Source organism: Abramis brama, assembly GCF_963993115.1.
Source record: "Abramis brama genome assembly, chromosome: 25".
NCBI lineage: Eukaryota > Metazoa > Chordata > Actinopteri > Cypriniformes > Leuciscidae > Abramis > Abramis brama.
The window spans coordinates 22753433-22777372 of record NC_139987.1 but is presented as its reverse complement, the minus strand read 5'-3'; the positions used below and the strand labels follow the sequence as shown (position 1 = coordinate 22777372).

At 37.4% G+C, this 23940-nt stretch overlaps 1 protein-coding gene across 4 annotated transcripts; it reads right to left on the bottom strand.

Annotated features, from left to right (window-relative positions):
- Positions 1–42: 42 nt before the first annotated feature.
- On the bottom strand, positions 43–23050 carry rnf34b (ring finger protein 34b). Of its 4 annotated transcripts, none has more exons than XM_084104457.1 (8): positions 22930–23050; positions 13238–13462; positions 11188–11631; positions 6701–6763; positions 6269–6509; positions 4376–4405; positions 3634–3675; positions 43–2124 (listed from the first exon to the last, which is right to left on the bottom strand). In XM_084104457.1, exons 1-8 carry the CDS (start codon positions 22933–22935, stop codon positions 1934–1936), a joined length of 1242 nt encoding a protein of 413 aa, XP_083960583.1. In that variant the 5' UTR covers positions 22936–23050; the 3' UTR covers positions 43–1933. The 4 variants fall into 4 exon arrangements, with proteins under 4 accessions (XP_083960583.1, XP_083960584.1, XP_083960585.1 ...); XM_084104458.1 differs by having other exon boundaries at positions 6269–6470; XM_084104459.1 differs by lacking the exon at positions 3634–3675.
- Positions 23051–23940: the final 890 nt, after the last annotated feature.

Sequence of the window (23940 nt, the reverse complement as noted above, 5' to 3'; positions counted from 1 at the left end):
TAATTAGTATTTTGCGTCTCAGAAAAGAAGAGTAAACACTGAAATGAGTAAAATCTTTATTTTGTTAGTTCAAGGTACCATATTTTATTAAATTTAATAAATCATCTTTGAATTACCAAAATAAAAAGTTCAACATTCCAAAATACAAAGACCAAATCCCAAAACGTCTTCCAGCGTTCATTTTAAGTCATTTAGAGTGTAGTCTTGTCCATTGTCTGCTCAGCTAGAGTAGTTGCCTACTACCAAGTGACATCTTTTAGAGATAGCAGCATTAGAAACATACACATAAGCACAGTGTCAGTGTTGGGCAGACGGGTGTGGAGATTTTTAAGAAGCAAATTAAAAACAGTCTTGATTATAGAATTACATGGACGTGACATCAGAATGCAAAATTCTACTGTAGCATTAATTTGGACTGATTTCAAAGATAAACAACTAAATTAATTTTGTTTACATTCAAGGAAAAACTGGAACACTGAGGGGGGGATGTAACATTTAAAAGAAAATGCAAGAAAAACTGGAGAAAAGAGGAAAATATATCCATATACTTCATGTACAATTTTTTCACATGTATATAAAATCATGTTTAATTGATTAAATTTTCCTTTATATTTGTTTGTCTAGGCAATACCACAGACATAATCACTTGGATTTAACTACAGAATTCACAGCCACAAATGGCATTTAGAGGAATCAAGTAACCTCCTCTTTATCTTAACCTGATCTAGAAAACATAAATATTCACAAAAAGGGAAGTAACAGTTTATTCAACTCAAATAATATTGCTATGGAGCAAATGTAATAGAGAACTGTGATGCGTAAATCCATGTAGCACCGCTTGTGGAAATCTTTGTTGCAATGTAAATGTGGTACAACACAACAAACCAAAAAAAAACCCCCAAAAAACCAGATGTCTTTCATGGTATTGCTGGAGATGAATAACATCGAAGCAGAATTTCTGACCAACAGTGAAAAATAATATTGTGTAAATAAAACCTACCAAGGCATGTAATCAATTAAAGGTGTGCTAAGTAATTTTGCTTTGGACAAATGTTTTTAATAATGTACACTCATGAGACTACATAAAGGTGAACCTTCCTTATGGCAGCCAGCCTAACTTCCGTCACCTTAATAATCACCCTATTATTATCGCACATGTTCAGTTAAAAATTACGTAGCACATCTTTAAGAATCTTGTTGGCGCAGCACAATGGAGACAAACCAACCACAAACCTGACATTTGACAGATACTGCAAAATTTGATCAAGATAAAAAAAAAGTCATTGAGGTTCCAGTAATAAGCTACATAACGGCAGATGCTGGATTCCAGTGTGTCTGAAAAAATAAGATAAAATTTCTTATCATCTTGCTATAAATAACTGTTAACTAGTCATTTGATCCTGTGTCACGAAATTGTGGTATGCCGATACATGGAAATAGCACGCTTATAATAACATAGCACATAAAAACATAAACCAGAAGCCGTTCTGCACATTTCTACTTTGGCACCTACGTTCCCCCTTCACGACATTGGTCTTCACTGTTGCTACGACAACATGCATCTTAATGGCAATCGGTCTCTACACTCGCACACGTAAAGATTTCTTATATTGCACATACAATAACACATTTCCAAAAAGTTTACAGTAATGTAAACCATTTAAACTTTCATATTTTTATACTTTATTCCTCTAAGATCCATCTTCCCTGGGTTAGCAACCACAGAAACTCATAAAAGTGTCAATGAATGACCAAATAAAAATGTGCAGCAGGAAATGTTCGCTCTTGTAAATAAGGTGTGCACAGTACCGGTTTCCACCACTTTACCCAGTGTGAAACTAAAGGGGCAGTCTCTCGGTCCAGTCACTCACGGCCCCAGCCTGCTCAGTCCAGCAGGACTGTAGAGGTCTTTCAGTAGAGGTGATGCTCGTGGTTAAGACTTGAAGACGTGCACCGCCCGCACCACATACTGCCTGCAGATGGGGCACTCGTTCATCCTCTTGCCGCACTTGGTGCAGGTGACCATGTGACCGCACTCCAGCAGAACGCAGTCTATCACGGCATCCATGCAGATCCGGCACAGGTTCTCATCCACGCCGCCCAGCTGAGCTATTTGAACACCATCTGCAAGACAATACATGGATGGTTTGAGATCTGGTTTAATCATCTGTCGATCTTGTGTGCCTGTTCTGCTCGTGTGTAATAAGGTACTTTTAATCCAAAGGCTTGTGTTTTTTATTTTTTTGTACATACATAATGCTGCATTGTTAATGACATTTTGAGCAGTAAAAATGTGATATAAATTTTCAGTTTGATTAAAATGCTTCAAAGAAATGTTACGTGTTCAATACAACTTAAAACTCCATTGAAAGCATTTTTGATTAATGTTTTCATCTTGCCCCCTAATTTAATAAAAGCAATTATGATGGAAATATAAGGGGCCATGCATGTTAAATATTTAAAAGCAGAAATGTGAATATTTTGTTAAAGGAAAAAAAATGAGCATGCAATATTTTTTTAAAGAACAAAAATCTAATTTAAAATATAGCTGCATGCAGTGATGTGGGGCCAACAGCAGTGCATAACCAGAAGAGCAAAGATATTGGAAAGAATGACAACTGGTTAGCATGCTAACAAATTAGCAAGGCAACAAACCCAGGCACGTTCAGCTTTGGAAAGGTATTTCTCGGGAACTGTGGCAAGTATAAAAAATCCGTCGAGTCATTTCTGTGCGGTTCGGTCCAAAGATTATCTGATCATATTTTGGCCAAAACCGGACTAAATTTGTAGGAGGAACAGCGAAAAAACAGTTTTTCCATTCACTTCAAAATGGCGGACAAACAAAATGATGGAGATATCGTCGGAATCAGCATAAGCCAAGGAACGCAAGGACATGAAAATAAACTTTGGACAATGTTTTGAAAAGTTATAAGCATTTTTGCAAAAATCATTATATCTCTAGAACACTAGGTGGCATTGTGTTCAAACTTCTCAGGTACCTTCAGGACATGCTGTTGATGATCCCTACCAAATTTTGTGCCGATATGTCAAATTGTTTAAGAGATATTAAAATTTATAACAAATTTCAAAATGAAGGACTGATGGTCACTCCTTTAACACACTGTCTTTCTTATTTGACATCCTTCCAGCCAGTCAATTTCAGCAGTCATACCTTTTAATGAATGATATACAGTATGTGCTTTCAACTCTCCTGTACAGCAGACTAATCCAGCATTTGCTGATGTCAGTCTTATTATCTCTATTAATTGCTCTCTAAAAAACGAAATGGGGCACATCCTTAAAGTACCTGAAACTTGGTCCTTCTCCAAAAAGCCACTTAATATATTGTCTTAGACCGGACAGCTATAATCTTTGGATCATTTTGGGCTGTTTTCCAAGCAGTGTTAATCATTATTATAATTAATGATGGAAAGGTGCAATTACAGTAATGTGACAAGCTATAAAAAGACAGATCACATTAGGAGCACAATTCATGACACAAATGTGATCATGCACGTGACACCCACATATCAAACTCTCTCAGCATGCATCGGGAAGAGTCACTTTTCATTCATGGTAATGAGATGATGGTAATGATGATGTTGGAGCCGCATTAAAAAGGCTGAGTCTTACCTCCAATACCTCCATTGCATATAGGAGGAGGGTAAGCTATGACTTTGATCAACAAACATAGTAATGGTAGAGTTAGCGTTATTAGCATTGGACAGCCCTGTCAAAATGCTCACATGCTAATAGAAAATTGTTTTTTAAAACCTGACATTGTTAACCATTGTTAAGTTATCTTGTTCCATTTTCACACTGGGTTAGTAATTAATCGAAGGTAGTCAAGTTTTGATATATATATTTGTAAATCATGGTTTAATGTTTTTATTTTAAATATTATGCATAATATAACTAACTACTCACGCTAACTAGCCTAATCCTGACCTCTTTGTTAAGACATTAATCCAGAGTTAAGCATAGTGTGCTAAGCTTATATTTACACTGTTATCACGACAGACAACACTTCATACTAAACCATCAAAATAAACAGAGGTTAATGTCTCAAGTAACAGTGTTGTTATTGTTAACTAAAACTAAAGTAAAATTACATAGCAAAAATGAGCAAGTAGAAATGTAGCCTTAGCAACAGTTAAACTGAAGTGCTAAAATTATTTTAAAACTAAAATACAGAATTCTGAATAGAAACATAATAAAACAATAAAACTGACAAAAGCAAACTAAAACAAACTAAAATTCAAACTGAAAATATAAAATTAAAAGTTATTCAAAATATTAACAAATACTTTAATAGTATATAAATAATTTTTTTAAATAATACTGTGAGGTAAAATATCAAAACAGGTTGGCTTACCTGCAGCAAGGCTGTTGCTAACATTTTCCACTGTAAGGAAAAGAAAATGAAAAGAATCAATTTTATGGAGAGCACAAGCCTGTTTGAAAATCCTATTAGCCACAGCTGATTTGGGGCTGATCCTTGACTGATTCAATTTCATGTTGTTTTTTCTCACATGCAGCCTGTCAAAAAGATTCGAAGACTGTGATAAAATGACTGCGTTCTTTCTCATCCATCGCTCATCTCATTATTATATGACATCAGCTGTGCTCTTTTCAGCCTGAGCATCTAGAAAACCGACCACAGAGTTTCCCTCTCATTATTTTGCCAATTATATAGCCAGTAAAAGATAAAACAGTCTGTTATATAAAGTACCCAAGGAACATTTCATGCACTATTCTTCTACTTAAACATCTTCATGATATCTTCTAGAAGAGGGATCATCTGCTTAAAAAATATTTTTTTATTGAATTAAGATTGGTCACAAAACTTGCTGACTTAAGTTTTTTCCAATCCATTTGACATTGGATCAAGGCCTTTTTTGACAAATCACTCTCAGACTGCCCCTTTTCTAAGCCCCTTTCACACAGAGATTCCGGAAAATATACTGATAATGTGAAATTTGGTTCATTTACACGGCCAGTGATTTTCTGGAATCTGTGCGTGCGTTCACACACATCAGGATGTGACGTGTAATATCTCCACAGTGCCTAAGGTTGCTTATTATCTGCGATTTCTCTCTCGAGAAACCACACTGCCTTTTTTTTCTGATTCGATCAAAAACTAGCGCATTGTTCCACTACTGAACGATCTCTGCTTCAGCGTCATCACTAGGACACACAGCTTATGGCATTGGTCCTGCCTTTTTTCACACAGGGTGTGTTCCACGACTGATCCTAGCATATGTTACTAGGTCCCCATCCTGGGATCGACATGTTTGCATTCACACAGAAGGCACTCTAGCATTTATATGGCAATTTTCTGGGATCAATGCTCTGTGCGAAAGGGATAACTGTTAGACTGGGCCCCCATCGGTCCTCCACCCTCACACTCAGCACGGGTGCCCCACAGGGCTCTGTGCTGAGCCCACTTCTTTATGACCTCTCCATTCATGACTGTGTCCCCACTTATCCCACAAACACCATTATTAGGGCTTTAAAATGCAGGCAAATCATAAACTTTCGTGATTGTAAATAACTGCAATTACACGTGAGCATTCAAACTTCTCAGGTACCTTCAGGACATGCTGCTGATGATCCCTACCAAATTGTTTAAGAGATATTAAAATGTGTAACAAATTTCAAAATGGTGGACTGATGGTGATTCCTTTAACACTCTGTCTTGACATTCTTCCAGCCAGTCAATCTCAATGGTCATACCTTTTAATGAAGGATATACAGTATGTGCTTTCAACTCTCCTGTACAGCAGACTAATCCAGCATTTGCTGATGTTAGTCTTATTATCTCTATTAATTGCTGTCTAAAAAAAATGAAATGGGGCACATCCTTAAAGCTTCTGAAACTTGGTCCTTCTCCAAAAAGCCACTTAATAAATTGTCTCAGACTGGACAGCTATAACATTTGGATCATTTTGGGCTGTTTTCCCAAATAAGAAACTTTAGTTTTTTGTAAATAACTGCAATGTCAAGTGAGCGTAATCCTACATCTGTGTTAACATGTGATGTGAATGTACATGGCGTTGTACAGTATGTTGGGACGGAGGTGCCAGAACTTCAACTGATAGAATGAAATTGAATAAGATGTAATGTAATCAACTAAAGTCTCTACCGTTCTCTTTCTGCCTATGAATAGTTTTAGGTGACTATAGATGTTTAAGAAACAACCACAGTATAAGTAGACCACTTTAGGTAGAGTCTAACTTGCTTTATAATGCGTCACATTGAGTCTTACTGGATCTTCTGTTGAGTTCGTTCTCTCTGTAGAGACGATGGACGCGCTCCACCAGCTCCCATTTCTCACAGCAGCCTGAAAAGTTGACAAAGTTGCGGGCGAGAATCTCCTTCAGCTGCCGCACCGTCAGGCTCTCGATGTCGTCCTCGCGGGACAGGTCCGAGAGGGAGGCACGCGCACGTCTCTGCGTCGCTGGGCTCGCCTGCTCGGGACAGACGGCAACAGAGACATGTAGACGGATCTGTAGTCCACATTGATATTATATCAGACTGTTGATTTTTTTGAAGTATTCGCCAAACACTAAGCAGAATGCCACTGAATTATTAATGTTAATGGATGCTGAAGTAACCCAATCGTCTTCGCAGTAGGTCGCACAATCAACCAGGGCATGCTGATTTTGTCAGAAGTGAACACAGGGATGGTTTGTCTCACCTCTAGTATGTCGTCATGAGGCTCCAGGTTGAGGAGGGAAACTGATGCAGCATCTCCATGTTCCTGAAGATAAAACACAGAAATCAAGATCTGATTAAAATCCGGTTGAAGTCAGAATGTGTGTTCAGACCTGATGAGCAGTGGTGATCACGGGTGCTGTGTGTACAGATCCCATCATCTCTGCTCTTTAGTGTTTGTGTTAATTTGGAAAAGAAAACTGGATAGATTAAAGCTGTGGAAAAAAATATGCTAAATGAATAAAAATGCTAAATGAATAATTGTAATAAATGGTAGATTGGCCAGAAAAAAAGAAGACTAAAACTTGAAGACTAAAAATCTTAAATATATCTTTTTTTAATGTTTCAGAATATAAATTCAAGCCATATTAAATACAAATATGTTATACATAACAAAACAAACCAAACATAAAAAAATATTGGAAAAGTCTGGGGCCAGTAAAGAAAAATACTGCAAAAACAGTGTTGTGAAATATTACAATTCAAAATTATTGTTTTCTGTTTGAGTATAGAAATGATCATTTTAATTATTTTTTAAAATGTAATTTATTCCAGCACCATTACTCTAGTCACATGATCCTTCAGAAATCAATCTAATATGCTGATTTGATGCTCAAGAAACATTTATTTTGTGGAAAACATGATTATCTTTTTTCAGGATGCTTTGATGAATAGAAAGTTCAAAGAACCGGATTTAAATATAATGTAATTTAATATAATATTATATAATATAATAAAAAAAAAATACAGCTAAGACACATTACAATATATTATTGTATATAAGTATTTTAAATAATAAATAATTAATAAATAAATTAGGGCTGTGAAACGATTAATCGCGATTAATCGCATCCAAAATAAAAGTTTGTGTTCACATAATATATGTGTGTGTACTGTGCATAATTATTTTGTATATATAAATACACACACATGCATGTATATATTTAAGAATTTTTTTTATTTATACATAAAATATTTATATTTATATATAATACAAATTATATATACAGTATATTTAAGCAAATATTTCTTAAATATATACATGCATGTGTATGTATTTATATATACAAAATAATTATGCACAGTACACACTCATATATTATGTGAACACAAACTTTTATTTTGGTTGCGATTAATCACGATTAATCATTTCACAGCCCTAAAATAAATATTATATTATACTGAACTAAAATTGCCTCATTAAGTAATAGATTTAATTAAATTAACATTTTACTCATTATAAATTGTAAAACACATCTTAAAGTAAATCATTAAAAAAAAAAAGCCATTCCATTGTTCTTGGAAAGTTTTCACCATGTTAAAAATGAAAGTCTTTCATGCAATTCTTGAGTGTCAAAATGCTTTTTCAAAACTATGAATAACCTCTGTCTGTTTAAGTGCATTTAAATGAAACCATCTACCATCACATCTTCACAATTAGCTTCCCTCGGTTCTGCAACTGCACATCAAATAACAACACATTACAGATTCAATCATTCATTCCCCACTGACTGCAATAATTTGTTCCTTGTGTCATTCAAATAAAGACTGTGTGCAGACAGCGTTTGTTCTCTCTTTCTCTCGCTCTCTCTTTTCCTATTTGCCGCATTCAGAACAATTAGCTAATGGCTCTGCGTTGTTCCTCTCTGCTGTCTTGCAGAAGAATGACTGTGTGTTTATGAGAAGGCTCAGCACATGGACTGAGATCTCACACACACGGGCCACATACAGACGTCGTGCAGCTTTGCTGGCCGGCTGCGTATTAATAATGAATGGGTCAGTCTGCCAACTCAGGCTCTGAAGTCACACTAGACCATCACAGTCTCTTCCTGAACACACAGACACACTCTTTAAAACTTCAGGGTGAATTTAGTTATCAAACTTAGTCATTTGCCTCTTAAAAAGCGCTTTAATGTCTGTGCTGTTTTTTTTACTGTAAGTGGAAGTCATTCAGGAATTATCGGACAACTTGTTCCAACATTATGTAACACGCTCACAATAAAAAGGAAAGGCTTAAACGTCACGGCTAGCCTGGTGGGGTACAGCTGTTTCCAGTATCCACGCGGTCACGTCACATCAGAGCACGTCAGAGCGGATGAGTGCCTGCTAACTGAGGGCTGTAAGCAGCTTAATAACTGTACTGAGAACAGGAGTCAATAGATCAGGGAGTAAAAATGTTTACGATTGAGAAGAAATCCTCGCTTATGTATTCAGAAAGTGAACATGCTTCAACATGCATAATGCAATACGCATTTTAACAGTAGGCATGCTAAATTATGATATAACGCAACAAAAATGTAAAAGATAATAATTGACAGTAATGTTAAAGCAATACATTAGAAGAAAGATTTTTGTTTTGTTTTTAATGTAAAAAAATACTGTGCAATTTTAGGTAAGTAATTTGAAGGTTGAATGTGTAAATCTGTAAACACTGTTGTGTTTTCAAAATATTGCTCTGTTTAGTGGCCATTTAAACCATTGAAAATAAATGTAAATAAATATTATTTAACAAAATTATAAAAAAGAATAATAAACATGTATTAAAGTGAAATGTATTTATTTATTTTTGTATATTGAAAATTTAATGAATATATCTTATTGATTATAAATGCTGAATCACACGTCTTATAGTAAATTAGTATATATATATATATATATATACAGTGAGGAAAATAAGTATTTGAACAACACCCTGCTATTTTGCAAGTTCTCCCATTTAGAACTCATGGAGGGGTCTGAAATTGTCATCGTAGGTGCATGTCCACTGTGAGAGACATAATCAAAAAAAAAAAATCCAGAAATCACAATGTATGATTTTTTAACTATTTATTTGTATGATACAGCTGCAAATAAGTATTTGAACACCTGAGAAAATCAATGTTAATATTTGGTACAGTAGCCTTTGTTTGCAATTACAGAGGTCAAACGTTTCCTGTAGTTTTTCACCAGGTTTGCACACACTGCAGGAGGGATTTTGGCCCACTCCTCCACACAGATCTTCTCTAGATCAGTCAGGTTTCTGGGCTGTCGCTGAGAAACACGGAGTTTGAGCTCCCTCCAAAGATTCTCTATTGGGTTTAGGTCTGGAGACTGGCTAGGCCACGCCAGAACCTTGATATGCTTCTTACAGAGCCACTCCTTGGTTATCCTGGCTGTGTGCTTCGGGTCATTGTCATGTTGGAAGACCCAGCCTCGACCCATCTTCAATGCTCTAACTGAGGGAAGGAGGTTGTTCCCCAAAATCTCGCAATACATGGCCCCGGTCATCCTCTCCTTAATACAGTGCAGTCGCCCTGTCCCATGTGCAGAAAAATACCCCCAAAGCATGATGCTACCACCCCCATGCTTCACAGTAGGGATGGTGTTCTTGGGATGGTACTCATCATTCTTCTTCCTCCAAACACGTTTAGTGGAATTATGACCAAAAAGTTCTATTTTGGTCTCATCTGACCACATGACTTTCTCCCACGACTCCTCTGGATCATCCAAATGGTCATTGGCAAACTTAAGACGGGCCTTGACATGTGCTGGTTTAAGCAGGGGAACCTTCCGTGCCATGCATGATTTCAAACCATGACGTCTTAGTGTATTACCAACAGTAACCTTGGAAACGGTGGTCCCAGCTCTTTTCAGGTCATTGACCAGCTCCTCCCGTGTAGTTCTGGGCTGATTTCTCACCTTTCTTAGGATCATTGAGACCCCACGAGGTGAGATCTTGCATGGAGCCCCAGTCCGAGGGAGATTGACAGTCATGTTTAGCTTCTTCCATTTTCTAATGATTGCTCCAACAGTGGACCTTTTTTCACCAAGCTGCTTGGCAATTTCCCCGTAGCCCTTTCCAGCCTTGTGGAGGTGTACAATTTTGTCTCTAGTGTCTTTGGACAGCTCTTTGGTCTTGTAGTTGGATTCTTACTGATTGTATGGGGTGGACAGGTGTCTTTATGCAGCTAACGACCTCAAACAGGTGCATCTAATTTAGGATAATAAATGGAGTGGAGGTGGACATTTTAAAGGCAGACTAACAGGTCTTTGAGGGTCAGAATTCTAGCTGATAGACAGGTGTTCAAATACTTATTTGCAGCTGTATCATACAAATAAATAGTTAAAAAATCATATATTGTGATTTCTGGATTTTTTTTTTTAGATTATGTCTCTCACAGTGGACATGCACCTACGATGACAATTTCAGACCCCTCCATGATTTCCAAGTGGGAGAACTTGCAAAATAGCAGGGTGTTCAAATACTTATTTTCCTCACTGTATATATATATATATATACATACATACACACACACATATATGACTTGTTTCCATGTTAAAAATTAGTAAAATAGTCTTGATAATTACGTTATACACTCATAAATTTTAAGTGTCCAAATCAAAAAACAAAACAAAACCGCATTCTATAACCGAACTGTGATGCAATGCATGGGAAAACATCGGTAAAGTGACTGAAAGAAAGCGCCTCACCTGATTGGTTGTCCCTGAGCTATCGCTGCGACTGAGAGCTTCTCCCTGAGACACGGCTACGGACAGCGCCGACTGCTGGGAGGAGGAGCGCGCCGTGGAAGCGGGCGGCGTGGAGAGAGAGCGCGGAAGTGACGGCAGACTGTCCGTGTCCGCTTCCGCCTCCGCCTCCTCTACTTCCTCCTCCTCCTCATCCTCCCCGATCTCCAGCTCGGCACCCAGATGGCAGAGCACCAGGTCCACCAGGTCCTCTTTCTCCCTGCAGGTGTCCGTGTTGATGTTTCTCAGCGTGAGGTACTGCCGCAGGTCTTTAACGCGGAGTCGCATTAACCTGGGCCGCTGGAAGGCCGTGCCCCACAGCAGGTGGCAGGTGGCGCAGCGCCGCAGGTTTTCCTGCAGCACGGAACACAGCGAGCAGAAGCTCTTCTTGCAGTCCGAGCAAACGTGCTGGGAAGAGAGAGAGATGAATCATTAAAACATGAATCATTAATTTTTTTGGTTCAAAATGAACAAAATTTGAATAATGAGAGAGTACATCATAATAGGGATGGACATTTTCGAAACACTAGTTGTGTCCCAAATGACGCACTTATATGCACTATGTACTCAACAGTGTAGTGTGTGAATTTCATAAGGTTTTGTCATTCAACATCAGTCTGATTGCCACTCCCCCTCCGCTACGTAAGGAAAGCTGCAACAGTTATTATTCGCAATTATTCGCCTCATTCGAGTGAACGCACTACTCACACTATTTATACTACACAACGGTATAGAGTACGTAAATTGATATGCACCTACTTCTCCGTGAAGGTTCAAAACATCAGTGAATAATTTTTTTAGAATCACTGGTTTTGTGCGAAAATGGTTCGAAACGGTAAGAAATTTGAATGGTTCAGTGCTAGGTGATCTTGGCAACCCATAAACCAGTGTCTATATGTTTTTTACCTGATCTCGGATCAGTTTTATAAATCTGTAGTAGAGCTGCACGATTAATCGTTAAAAGATCGCGATCTCGATTCAAACACCCACGTGATGTCATTCCTAAATGGGAATCGGAAAATATTCAAATCTGCCACTGAGTCAGAGAAAGCAGTTAATATGTGAAGATATGAAACCGCTTTTTAACCACACGCACTATCGATATTTCTGTGTCACATATATTGGAATTATTACAGAAGTTCATAGTTCCCATATACATACTGATATCTGCGGAAGCAATCAGAATAGAGCAAATCACCTTTTGAAAGTAACTTTGTGCTTCAAATAACAATTGTGTTGATTGAAACAAGTGAAGTATTTATGAGTGAGTCATTGAATCATTCATTCAACCCGTTTAGAACATTTAAATAAACTGAAGGCGACAGAACCTATAATAAAACAAAATTCAACATAGCATCACATTTGCTGTGCGTTAACTAGGTTCTCATAAGAAATCTTTTTCAGATATCCGTCTTCCATTATTGTATTAACTCACGTAATAACAAAACCAATGTTCCTCTGCAACTAACTTCATCAACCGTTGCATAGTATAGCTTTAAACAGCCAACTATTATGCGTGTGATTTAATTACGTCATGCTTTAGTTGTTTTGATTGACACTGACAGAATACAAACACTTCCATCTCTAAATCACTGCGGCATGAGCTTCGTTTTTCAAGACACTTTCAGACTCTCAGAAGCAGTTGAGGAATCTCTGTTGGCAAGCTCAGTGGCTGTTATCAAATGCCACCCTGCTGATGAATGAGCTGTTCAATCAAAGCATTGCACTCTGGGTTAATGTCAGGTCTATCCACCAGGTCTGTGCATATGTGTGCTGGTGTGAGCATCTGCAAATGCATCACACCGTCTGGGCATCTGAGCGTCTGCAGACAGGTGTGAATGTGCTGATAGGATTTCAAAACACAGATGCTTTGTGGAAAAGTGAATGCTTCGATCTTTCATCACTTCTGTCCTTTCCTTTGCCAGGAAATGAGGCATGCCAGACTTAGGCATGACAGATCAACATTATATATACACAATCATAAATCATATTTCATAAACCCCAGGTATCCTACCTTTCGCCTGAACACAGAGAAGGCCAGTCCGCAGGCTTTGCACGCCAGGCCTGCGCTTCCTGAGGTGGTGCTGCTGGGTGGGTAGGTGGAGTAACCAGCACTCGGGGCGAAGCGGAACGGCCCTGCTCCGGCTCCAAAGCCTGGCTGCTGGGTGCGGACCGCCCCTGTGCCCATCACCTCATTCAGCAGCCCGCAACATGACGCCCACATGGAGGAGGCCCCCGCCTGGAGAAGAAGGACATGTTCACAGTGTGTGTTATGATAAAGCAATGGCAAAAACGAGCATGCACTTTACCACAGAGGGCAAATTTGTGTGCCAGTCACACATGAAATCAAGCACATATACTAACAATTTAAGTCTTATGCCCACCAAGGCTGCATTTATTTGATCAAAAATACAGTAGAAACAGTAATATGGTGAAATATTATTACAATTTAAAATAACGTTTTTTTCATTTTAATATATTTTAATATCAAATTCATGCCTGTGATTACTCCAGTCTTCAGTCACATTCCTTCAGAAATCACTCTAAGTGAAAACTGTTTTCAACACTGATACTAATACATGTTTCTTGAGCAGCAAATCATCATATTAGAATGATTTCTGAAGGATCATGTGACACTGAGACTGGAGTAATGATGCTGAAAATTCAGCTTTGCACCACAGGAATAAATAACATTTTAAAATATATATTCAATATATATATATTCAAAAACTGTAGTGCATGCTTCACAATATGTAACTTGTACATCATAAACAACTGAATCCACTCAACCTCAAGACTCCTAAAATCTGTTAGTAATCATCTGGATTAAATCAATGCATTGCAGTCCTTAAGTGAATCCTCAAGGAACATGATACAGTGTAAATGGCTGTTAGGGCAAGACAAGGTCCGGCTAATTCTAGCACGCATTTGGAGTGTTAAAACGGAGTCGGCGGAGCAAAACGGCAGTACGAGCTAAACAGCTGAGATTAATGGATGTCTCAGGTTTCAGCCAAATGCATGTGCAAACCAAACAATGCTTTCAAAATAATCCTAAAAAGCATGCATTACCAGAAGTATTCTTACTCTCCAAAGGTCTAATGGTCTGATGTTTCTAGCGCTTTCATTTACTTAAGGAGTAAATTTAGAAGATGTTGGTTTCACTATGCTGAATGTCTCATAATACCGCTGGCATACGGCCATACGTGACCGTGGATGAATGTAGTTATCCTAATGTTCATAAACCACTCACTACTATAGGCTTATAGTAAGAGATATATCCAGTTTAGATGGAAAGGATCTCAAGCTGGGGTGTGTTTCCCAAACCCAACTATGGTCGCAAGTTCTGTCATTACCAATAGAGTTCAAGGGAACTTGCGACCATCTTTGGCTAACGATGCTTTTGGGAAACGCACCCCTGACTAGCAGAAGACATTTCTGTAGTTTTACCCATTAATAGACACGGTACTTCCTTGAAAATAAATCCCAGCACAGCGCTACAACAACCATAATGAATTGACCCTTCACAATAACGTTTTTCAATGAACTCTGTTAGAGAGCTACATATGGCAATTTATCTTTCAAAAAAATACCTTACATACAAATTTCAAACATTTCAAATCCCTCAGTTCTCGCCATCTCTGAAAAGCCAAGCCAATGTTGATTCTTGTTTTATTACGAGTTCTGTCGCATTCTCTTTTTGCCAGGTGTTGTTTGAAATGGGTGATTCCCCAGAGGTTCAAGATTTAGCTGCTCCGTGTCAACCTTTCTCGCTCGTTGTGACAACTAACCCCTGCCACTCCCACAACATACACGCATCAAAGTAGCTGGAGCAACTTTTCTGTATTAACAGATTCGAAGAGACACACACGGACGAGTGACGCATGTACGCAATTTCCCACGGTTACCATCCTGACAGGTCTAAAATATAAACACTTATAACGGGCTTACCATAGTGAATTAGGGTAAGACAAAAACACGTTTTGGAAGATGTTTCGATTGCGTGTTGACTCGTTATTTAAATTTTGTTAATTTTAAACAAAAAAGAAGTTAAATAGTGCACTTTAATAAAAACTCACAGAAGTTTCGTAAAGTCTGCCAATCAGATCCGTGCTTGCTCAGTGAATGGACAGTAAAGCATAAAAATAAAATCCTTGTACAGGAAACAACATCCATTGTTTCTTTGATTAATAAACCCTCATTTATGCATACAAATGCACAACCATCATGAAACATGGCTAACCGGCAGCTTTCATCAGCGCCTGGGATCCAACATGGCGCCGTCATGTCTTGTCTCAGAATAACACTTCAGAGGAGGGGGGGAATGCATCTTCTGTTAAAGAGCAGGAGAATCAATGAGCTGAAATGAGCATACATGCATCCTATGGTGAAGAGAGAGCGATGGGTTGTTCTGTGTCTGTTGGCTGAGCGGCTGAAATCTGTTGTTGCTCAGTGCAGGGCAGGTTAAGCCAGGCGGATTTATGTCATATTTTGTGTATGACCCCATACAGTAGCGAAATACATAGCAATAGTTATATATGATTTAACAGTTTCAAAAATCTAAAAGGTGTGCATCATACGTAACACCTAGATGAACACTTTACAGTTGGTTTTGACTGTAAGTCATTGTCTTCAAATGCAATTGAAGTAATCAAACCAACTTTTTCCGTTTGCTGTTTAAACACTTACAAAATGCAGGCCAACACTGCTGTGTGTAGTGTTTTTTGTGTATGTACAGTATGAGCACACAACAATTAGATAATAGTGATTCTTTCTCTTATATTGAAAGACAACAGAGCAGACATTACAGCAAAAGGGCTGGTTGATTTTGCAACACTTAACACTAATTGTTATGCTGATAATATAATTTGTAATTAAAAAACTGCATTAAATTAGAAAAACTAAATAAAAGGTGCTCAGACTTGTGGACTCGACAATATACATAAATGCACTACCATTCAAAAGTTTGGGGTCAGTAAGATTTTTTTATGTTTTTGAAAGAAATCTCTTATGCTCACAAAGGCTGCATTTGTTTGACCAAAAATACATTAAAAACAGTAATATTGTTAAATATGATTACAATTTAAAATATATTTTATGATGTAATTTATTCCTGTGATGACTTTTTAGGCATCATTACTCCAGTCTTCAGTGTCACATGATCCTTCAGAAATCATTCTGATATGTTGTTTTGCTGCTCTAGAAACATTTCTTATCATTATCAATGTTGAAAACAGTTGTGCTGCTAAAATATTTTTGTGAAAACTGTGATTCTTATGATAAACAGGAAAAACCAAAAGAAAGAAAAACAGCATTTATTTGAAATAGAAATCTTTTGTAACATTATACTAAATATCTTTACTGTCACTTTTGATCAATGAAGTGAGTCTTTGCAGAATAAAAATAAAAATATCTTAAAAAAATACAGACTGAATCAAAACTTTTGAATGGAGGTGAACAATTTTTTTTTTTTACCACAGTTATAAAGTTTCTGCAAAACTGTTGTAACTTGGTATTAGCCATAACTATAGTACTTATAATAATAAACAAATATATTTTTTATTTAATAAGTGTAAGCCAGATCAAAAAGCACAACCCTTTATGCTGAAGTCTGTCTGGCAGGCCACTAATATTTCCTGTTTATCATATTATAAATGATGTTAGCTGTTCATGAAGTGCACCCTGGGTTTGAGTGGAATCCCTCTGGCAGTTCCCTCAGTATCTGAACAGTATGGCAGTTAGCGTGATCTCCGTGTTGCGTAACGTAAGGTCAGGGCATGAAGCCGCTGCTCGTGCTTCAGTCTGGCAGAGAGCCGGTGGCACAGCTTCCCCCTGTCACTTCAATTAGAGCCCCGTGAGCTCAGCGAGGCGGCCACGTCCATCACAAAACCACTGAGAGAAGAAAACGGCAGCTTCTAAACCCAAGACCTCGCATTTCTTGTGTATATTTGCATTTGTTACTTACATTACTTGCAGCACTTTTTATGAAGCCTGAGTGTAGAATATGAAGTAATGCATGATTTTTAAACTTGCAAAGACTTTGGATGTACATTCAAAATATGAATGTCAAAAATGATATCCTATTGTAATTATAATAATCAAAAATTGTAATCATTGTCTAACATGTTCTTTGTGTTCATTGTGAATACATTGTTTACTAACCAAATAACTTGTATTATCATATAGCAGTATATTACTGCTGCCATATGAACTGACTGTATCATTGAAACATTTTCTATGAAGCTGCTTTGAAACAATGTGTATTGAAAGACACTGTATATGAAAAGCGCTATACAAATAAACTTGAATCGAACTAAGTAAAGTGTTGCGGGTAAAGTATTACAAGTAATGCAAGTTATGTAATAAGATTACTTTTTTAAGTAACTAGTAAAGTAACGGATTACTTTTAAATTTACAACAAAGTATCAGAGTTAGTTTTTCAAATAAGTAACGCAAGTTACTTTGTTTTCCCATTTATTGACTGACAGCTCTTCTGTCTCCATGTTGAGGGAAATCAGAGTAAGTGCAGAGGCGTTGTGTGAACATGATGTTTATTGTAGTTCTAGACTAAATGTGAGTTTGCATTTACTTATATCACTTGCACAAAAACAGATTACGTATTCCTCAAAATGAATAAAAAGTATAATTTTTTTACACAAACCAGCAATAATTAAATATGTTAAATAACACAATATACTTTATGTATTTAATCTCACTTTATTAACCAATGTCTTTGCTGCTGACCTTCGATGATCCAATTCAACCGTACAAATAAGCAAAAATGCGGTAATGCTATAACGGTCGGACGTAGGTCAGTAAGAGCTGTGCGTGTAAACCTCACTCCCCTGGCCTCAAGAGGCGAGCTAGCGACTGACGCCGGAGACTCCAGTTCAAATCCCACTTGGAGGGGGTCGAGTTGGACTGGTTAGATTTGGTGCCATGACCCGGGTGGGAGTGAGGTTTAGGGGGGTGAGTGTAACGGACGTAGGCCAGTAAGAGCTGTGTGTGTGTGTGTAAACCTCACTCCCCTGATCTCAAGAGGCACTCTAGCGACAGCTTAGCGACTGTGGTCTTTAGCATCCTTGTTAGCGCACCCGCCTCCCACGCTAGAGACCCCAGTTTGAATCCCGCTCAGAGCGGGTCGAGTAGGACTGTTTACATTTAGTTAAACATCACATCTATGTTTAATTTTTTGGTTTGAGAACTTTCTTCTCCTGCATCCTATTCTTCTGTGATCCAGAGTGGCAGCACCGCTGAAGGTTATTTTGAGCAGCGCCCTCTACTGTACAAGAGTGAATTTGCATTTCCTTGTTTATTTCACCTCTGGTGTGAAAGGTCCTTTACATTTGCTTTTTTATTATTTAAAAACAAAAACAAGCAAACCCAGCCTAGGTCAGAAAAAGTAATGCAAACATAACTTAACACTTTACTTTATATTCAACAATATTGTTGATTTGACTGCACTGACACTATGGGATGAGAACTGAACTGAGCTGGACGATGACATCACTGTTTTCTGCAGAACTGCTTTAAAGATGAAATTAAAAATTGATGATCTTTACAACGAAACTGAATCAACACTGAAATTACTTCAGCTGAACAATGGCATTATTTTCTTTTAGAGCTGCCAAAATGAACTCTGCTTGCATCATTGAATCATTTTCCTATTATCACTGTAAAGCTGCTTTGAAACAATCTGTAGTGTATAAAGCGCTATATAAATAAAAGTGACTTGACTTTCCATAAAAAGTAAAAAAAAACACAATTAGTTACCTTTTTAGGGAGTAATGAAATATTGTAATGCATTACTTTTAAAAGTAACTTTCCCCAAAACTAGCGTGCTTTAAGAATATCTTAATAATGCATTGTATATAAAGGCTTCAAAGTGGAAGTTACAGAAATGAGAAATGACTGAACAAGTTAAAGGAAAAAGCACCACATCTACTTGCCAGTGTTTGTTTATATAACGTGTGTGTGCACATCTCGTCCGTCTGGCGTAAAGCCAGCACTGGTTCTGGTATAGTTTCTGACAGGTTGACAGTCTGGAGGACTCCAGCGATACAGTCTCCTGCTTTTAGAGATCTGATGACCTATTCTCTCACGTCAGACCAAGAGCCTTCAGAGCGCTGTTTCCTTCAAGGAAAACAGAGCGTTACAGTTCCCCTAAGTCACGATTCGCTGCATAGGGACTCATTTGAAAACGAATCTTAAGGTAAATGCTTATTTTTAATTGATGAGGACACTGGACTCCAGAGAGACCACGTGCATGCCAACATCAACTGAATTCAGACTAACGTCTCCAGTGCTCAAGATTTAATACATGCAGAAACTTATAACTGCATTAAGCACTGGCAATAAGATGACTTGACAAGATGCTGCGTTATACTGACTTGTGCCTGATTTTCTTAAAAACAATGAATCAGCACTTCTGATTCACAACGGAATAAAGGTAAAGCAAATGCCTCGTCTCTCCTCTCACCGGCAGCGACGGTCTTTGTAAAGCTCAGGAAGAACTACAGAGTAATGAAATCCCTTCCACTGACAGAGATGCATGACTTCCAATGACTTCTGACTAATGAGCATTCACATGAGAGTGCATAACTAATCACACAAGCAGATATGGGACTGAGCAGCTTTGAACATGTTGTTGGTTTAAGAAACGTTTCTTGAAGGAATAGCTCATCAAAAAATGTAAATGAAGGAGTCAAGCCACAAACAGTGACTAAAAACATCATAAAACGGATCCATATTTTTCATTTTTGTCAGTTTTTTTTTATTTTTTAATGTCTATTAAGTTTTTATTCATTTTTATTTTAGTTAAACTAAATTAAAATGAGTAATGTCGTCTTGGCAATAAGCTGAGATAAAATAAGTTTTTTTTTAAATATATTTTATTTTATTTTAAGTAACGTGTATGTTACATATTTCAAGTAACCGAAATGTTTTTTCATGGTTTTAGTTTCAGTTTTAGTTAACTATAATAACCCTGATTCACTATAAGCTTTCCTTGTTTGGAAAAAGAGCTGTGTGAAGAAGATTATTAAAAAAAAACTGGCAAATAGCAGCATGAGGGTGATTAAATAATGACAACATTTTCATTTTTGAGTGAACTAATCCTTTAAAGAAGTGTAGGAACCTTGCTGGGATCTAATAAGACATTGTTAATATAGTACAGTATTTAGACAACGTTACAAAGACAAATGTTTTTTTATTAAATGTAAATTTAGAAAAATCTTCATAATCATCAGTAGATTTTTTTTTGTTGCTAACTTTATTACAAAATGACTGGCGTTTCTAATAATGATCTTGGTGGAGATACGCCATTTCATTTCCACTGCTTTTTAATATAAAACAGATGAAGGCAGATTATCTCCATCTGAAACTTCTCCAGACTTTTGCTTAACTCTTTCTAGAGTCCTAAAAATAATGACTTCAGCTATAGTGTGGACCAGATACCAAATAAAGTTGAATATGAATGAATGAACAGATAAATATCATTGACTGATTGTACAATATCAGGGTTCTGAACACCTCCAGAAATAATAACCACAATTCACATTAAAAAAAAATCCCTGATACTTCCGCCTTATGTCTGATTTGAAATGCTTTCCCACTCAAATTAAGCAAAAGCAATGTAAAAGAAGAGGTTATCCTCAGAAAAAGCTTTCTTTCAGAACAGAAGGCAGTTTGTCCTTTTGCTTCCCGGGAGATTCTGTGCTTTAAAAGTGTCACTACACAGAAACCCAAGGGAGAAACGAGGCCAGACAGGGGTGCTCTTTTGAATGAGAGGAATTATTCAGAATTATCTAACATGTGATTAACCCTCTAATTATACCCACTCACGCTTTGCTTCATGGCTGCTCCCTGAAGAAGTGAGGTCAACACTGAGTGAAAAAAAAAACGCCTAACACATTGAATGGAAATTAGTATTTGAAAGCATTTAGTCATTATGTGCTGACAAAAAACTCACAATCACAATCACCAGATCTTTTCTCCTCTGCAAGTAAATTCCCACTATTAACGGTTTAAATTAAAAACATTTAAAATACCTCCACAGTCATAGTAGCCTACCAAAACTTTTTATCACATCTCTCATCATAATCAAGTATTCTGACATTATATCCATCATGTCATAATTCAACTGTGATGTTTTAGAAGGGGAATCACTTCTGTTCCACGTGACTGAGCAACTTTTCTCCATTCCTAACATCTCGGCAAATCACAACAATCATAATCACATTTTTATCACAATCCTCCCTCCTTGTTACAGTCTACTATTTTGACATCATAAATATAATCACTATGCCATTTTTCAATTTTGAGTTTTAATGAGAGGAATCATCTCTTTCTGAACAGATTTTCCCATTGTAAAAATTCAGTCAATAATCACTATTGGAATCAGTCATTTTCATCTTTTCAACATATTCCTCTATTCTGGCATCATAACCACTATGTGATAGTTCATTTGTGATGTTTATGTCCATTTATACCAGCATGGCCAAACATTTTCATCACTATTCCGATGGCATACTGTATATCATAATTCAAAACTGACATTTTAGTCATTATTGTCTGGACTGCTGGTCCAATTATAACTGCTCAACCAGACATCACAAATAGAATCAATCACAATCATTTTCATCATTCCCATGTCATAATCACTATGCCACAATTCAAAAATGACAATTTAGCCATGACTGTCTGAACCGCTGGTCTAACTACAGCTCAGCCAGATATCACAAACATTACATTACAAATTTTCATTACTATTCTGACTCTCTTCTGGGAAATCACCTGACTTTTTGTACATTCATAAGACTAGCAGTCATCACAATCAGAATCACATTCATTTTCATAATTATTCTAATGTCATCATCACTACATACATAATTAAATCAAGAAATTTTTAGTAGGAGAAACGATGTGAATCGCTGGTCCACTGATATTAACCTGATTGTTTTCACAATCACTATTATTGGTATCACTAATCTGGCGTCATAATCACTACACTATAAATAAATTGTGACTTTTTAGTAGGGGGAATCACTTCTGCCCCTCATGACTGTCTGAACCGCCTGCCGATTTATACAAGTAGCAATCATCACAATAAGAATTGTGACGTCATAATTACTAAGCACGTAATTACATCGCGACGTTTCTGTAGAGGGAACCACTGCTGTTATCTACCTGTATCGCTATCCTGACGTCATAATCACTATGATATAATTTAATTGTGACGTTTTAGTAGGGGGAAATCACTTCTGTCCCTCATGACTGTCTGAGCTGCTTGTCCATTCATATCAGCTCATCCAGTGACTGCTGGCAAAGACTCTCCTCCAATCTCATTAGAAGTGCTGGGATAAACTGGGTTATGGTGATCACTGCTTGTACACTCTGTTCCACTGGACAAATCAAGCTGCACCTGTCCTGATATCTACAGATATCTCTTGCTAAACGACAATAAAACAATGCAGCTGTCACCCAAGCAAACACTCCTAATGCACGAGCATACAAAATAAGGAAGAACGCACGCATTGATATTTGCACAGTCATTTGATGCATCCAACTGATGCAACTCTTAAGAAGTCCGACTGTTGACATATCGAACGTCAATAGCCTACGGAAATAAATTATTACGTTGTTTACATGCAGATGACAAATCTCGTCGATGTCAATAAAACATCTGACATTTATGTATTTTTTACATACCTTCATTGCAACTCCCGTCCGTGAAAACTGTCGAATTCTAAAGTGATTTGCATTGCAAGGACACTCAGGAACACTCCATTACGTCTTCTCTTTCTAGCATCCTTGTGTATGTGTAGAAAAGAGGATAACGTAATGGCAAAGCGCGGATCCGCCAATCCCGAAATAGCAAGGCCCGCTGGTATGTATAGCAGCCAATCGGCGTTGAGTTTGCCGGCGAGTGGGCGTGTCTTGTAGCCACGCATGTGTGCAGACATCAGTTTGATGCAGCGACACTGGAGTGTGAGTGTGAGTGTGACCCTTTAACTGCTTTCTTAACAGACCTCAGTTGTTTGGAAGCAGATGTGTAAAACGCTGATAATTAATGTCCAGCTCTGATTTGCTAATTTCCCAAGCCGTGCTAATTAAATCCCCACTCTCAGTTTCATTAACAAGGAAACTGCCTTAATGTGCGAATTATTCAGTGACTTTCAACAAAAGGGAATTTCTGTGCTCGCGCAATCCGTTGAGATTCGTCTGGCTTTATCTAATTGGATTCCGACCTTTCAAACTACGTACGATATACTTACGATATATAAATGTGTTTAAAAGTATACATATAATATATAACAATATATTATGTGACAAATAACAGTAGGCTACTTTTGTTTTTGTCTGTGTGACGTCCGACGCCAGAGGAAAGCGCTCGAGCGGCCTGTTGCTATGGTTACCTCTTCAGATCAACGCGCTTTCTGTTCTCGAGCGTTTCTTTAGTGAACTCTGGCTAACTTTGAATCAAAATGTTGTGGTTACTGGGGACGTTTAAGTGAGTATGATACGAACTGCCTGCTGTTTGTTGTTAATTAAAATATTTAAATTAGTTTGATAAGAACTGGCTGGTGTTTGTTTGGTCTACAGCACTGGAAAGTGCTGGAATGTTACGAGGTATTTCACTATTAATTCTCACACACCGCTGTTCTTAAATACTTTAAAACACCATATGTTTCTATTTTCAAAACTCAAACCTTAGCTGTC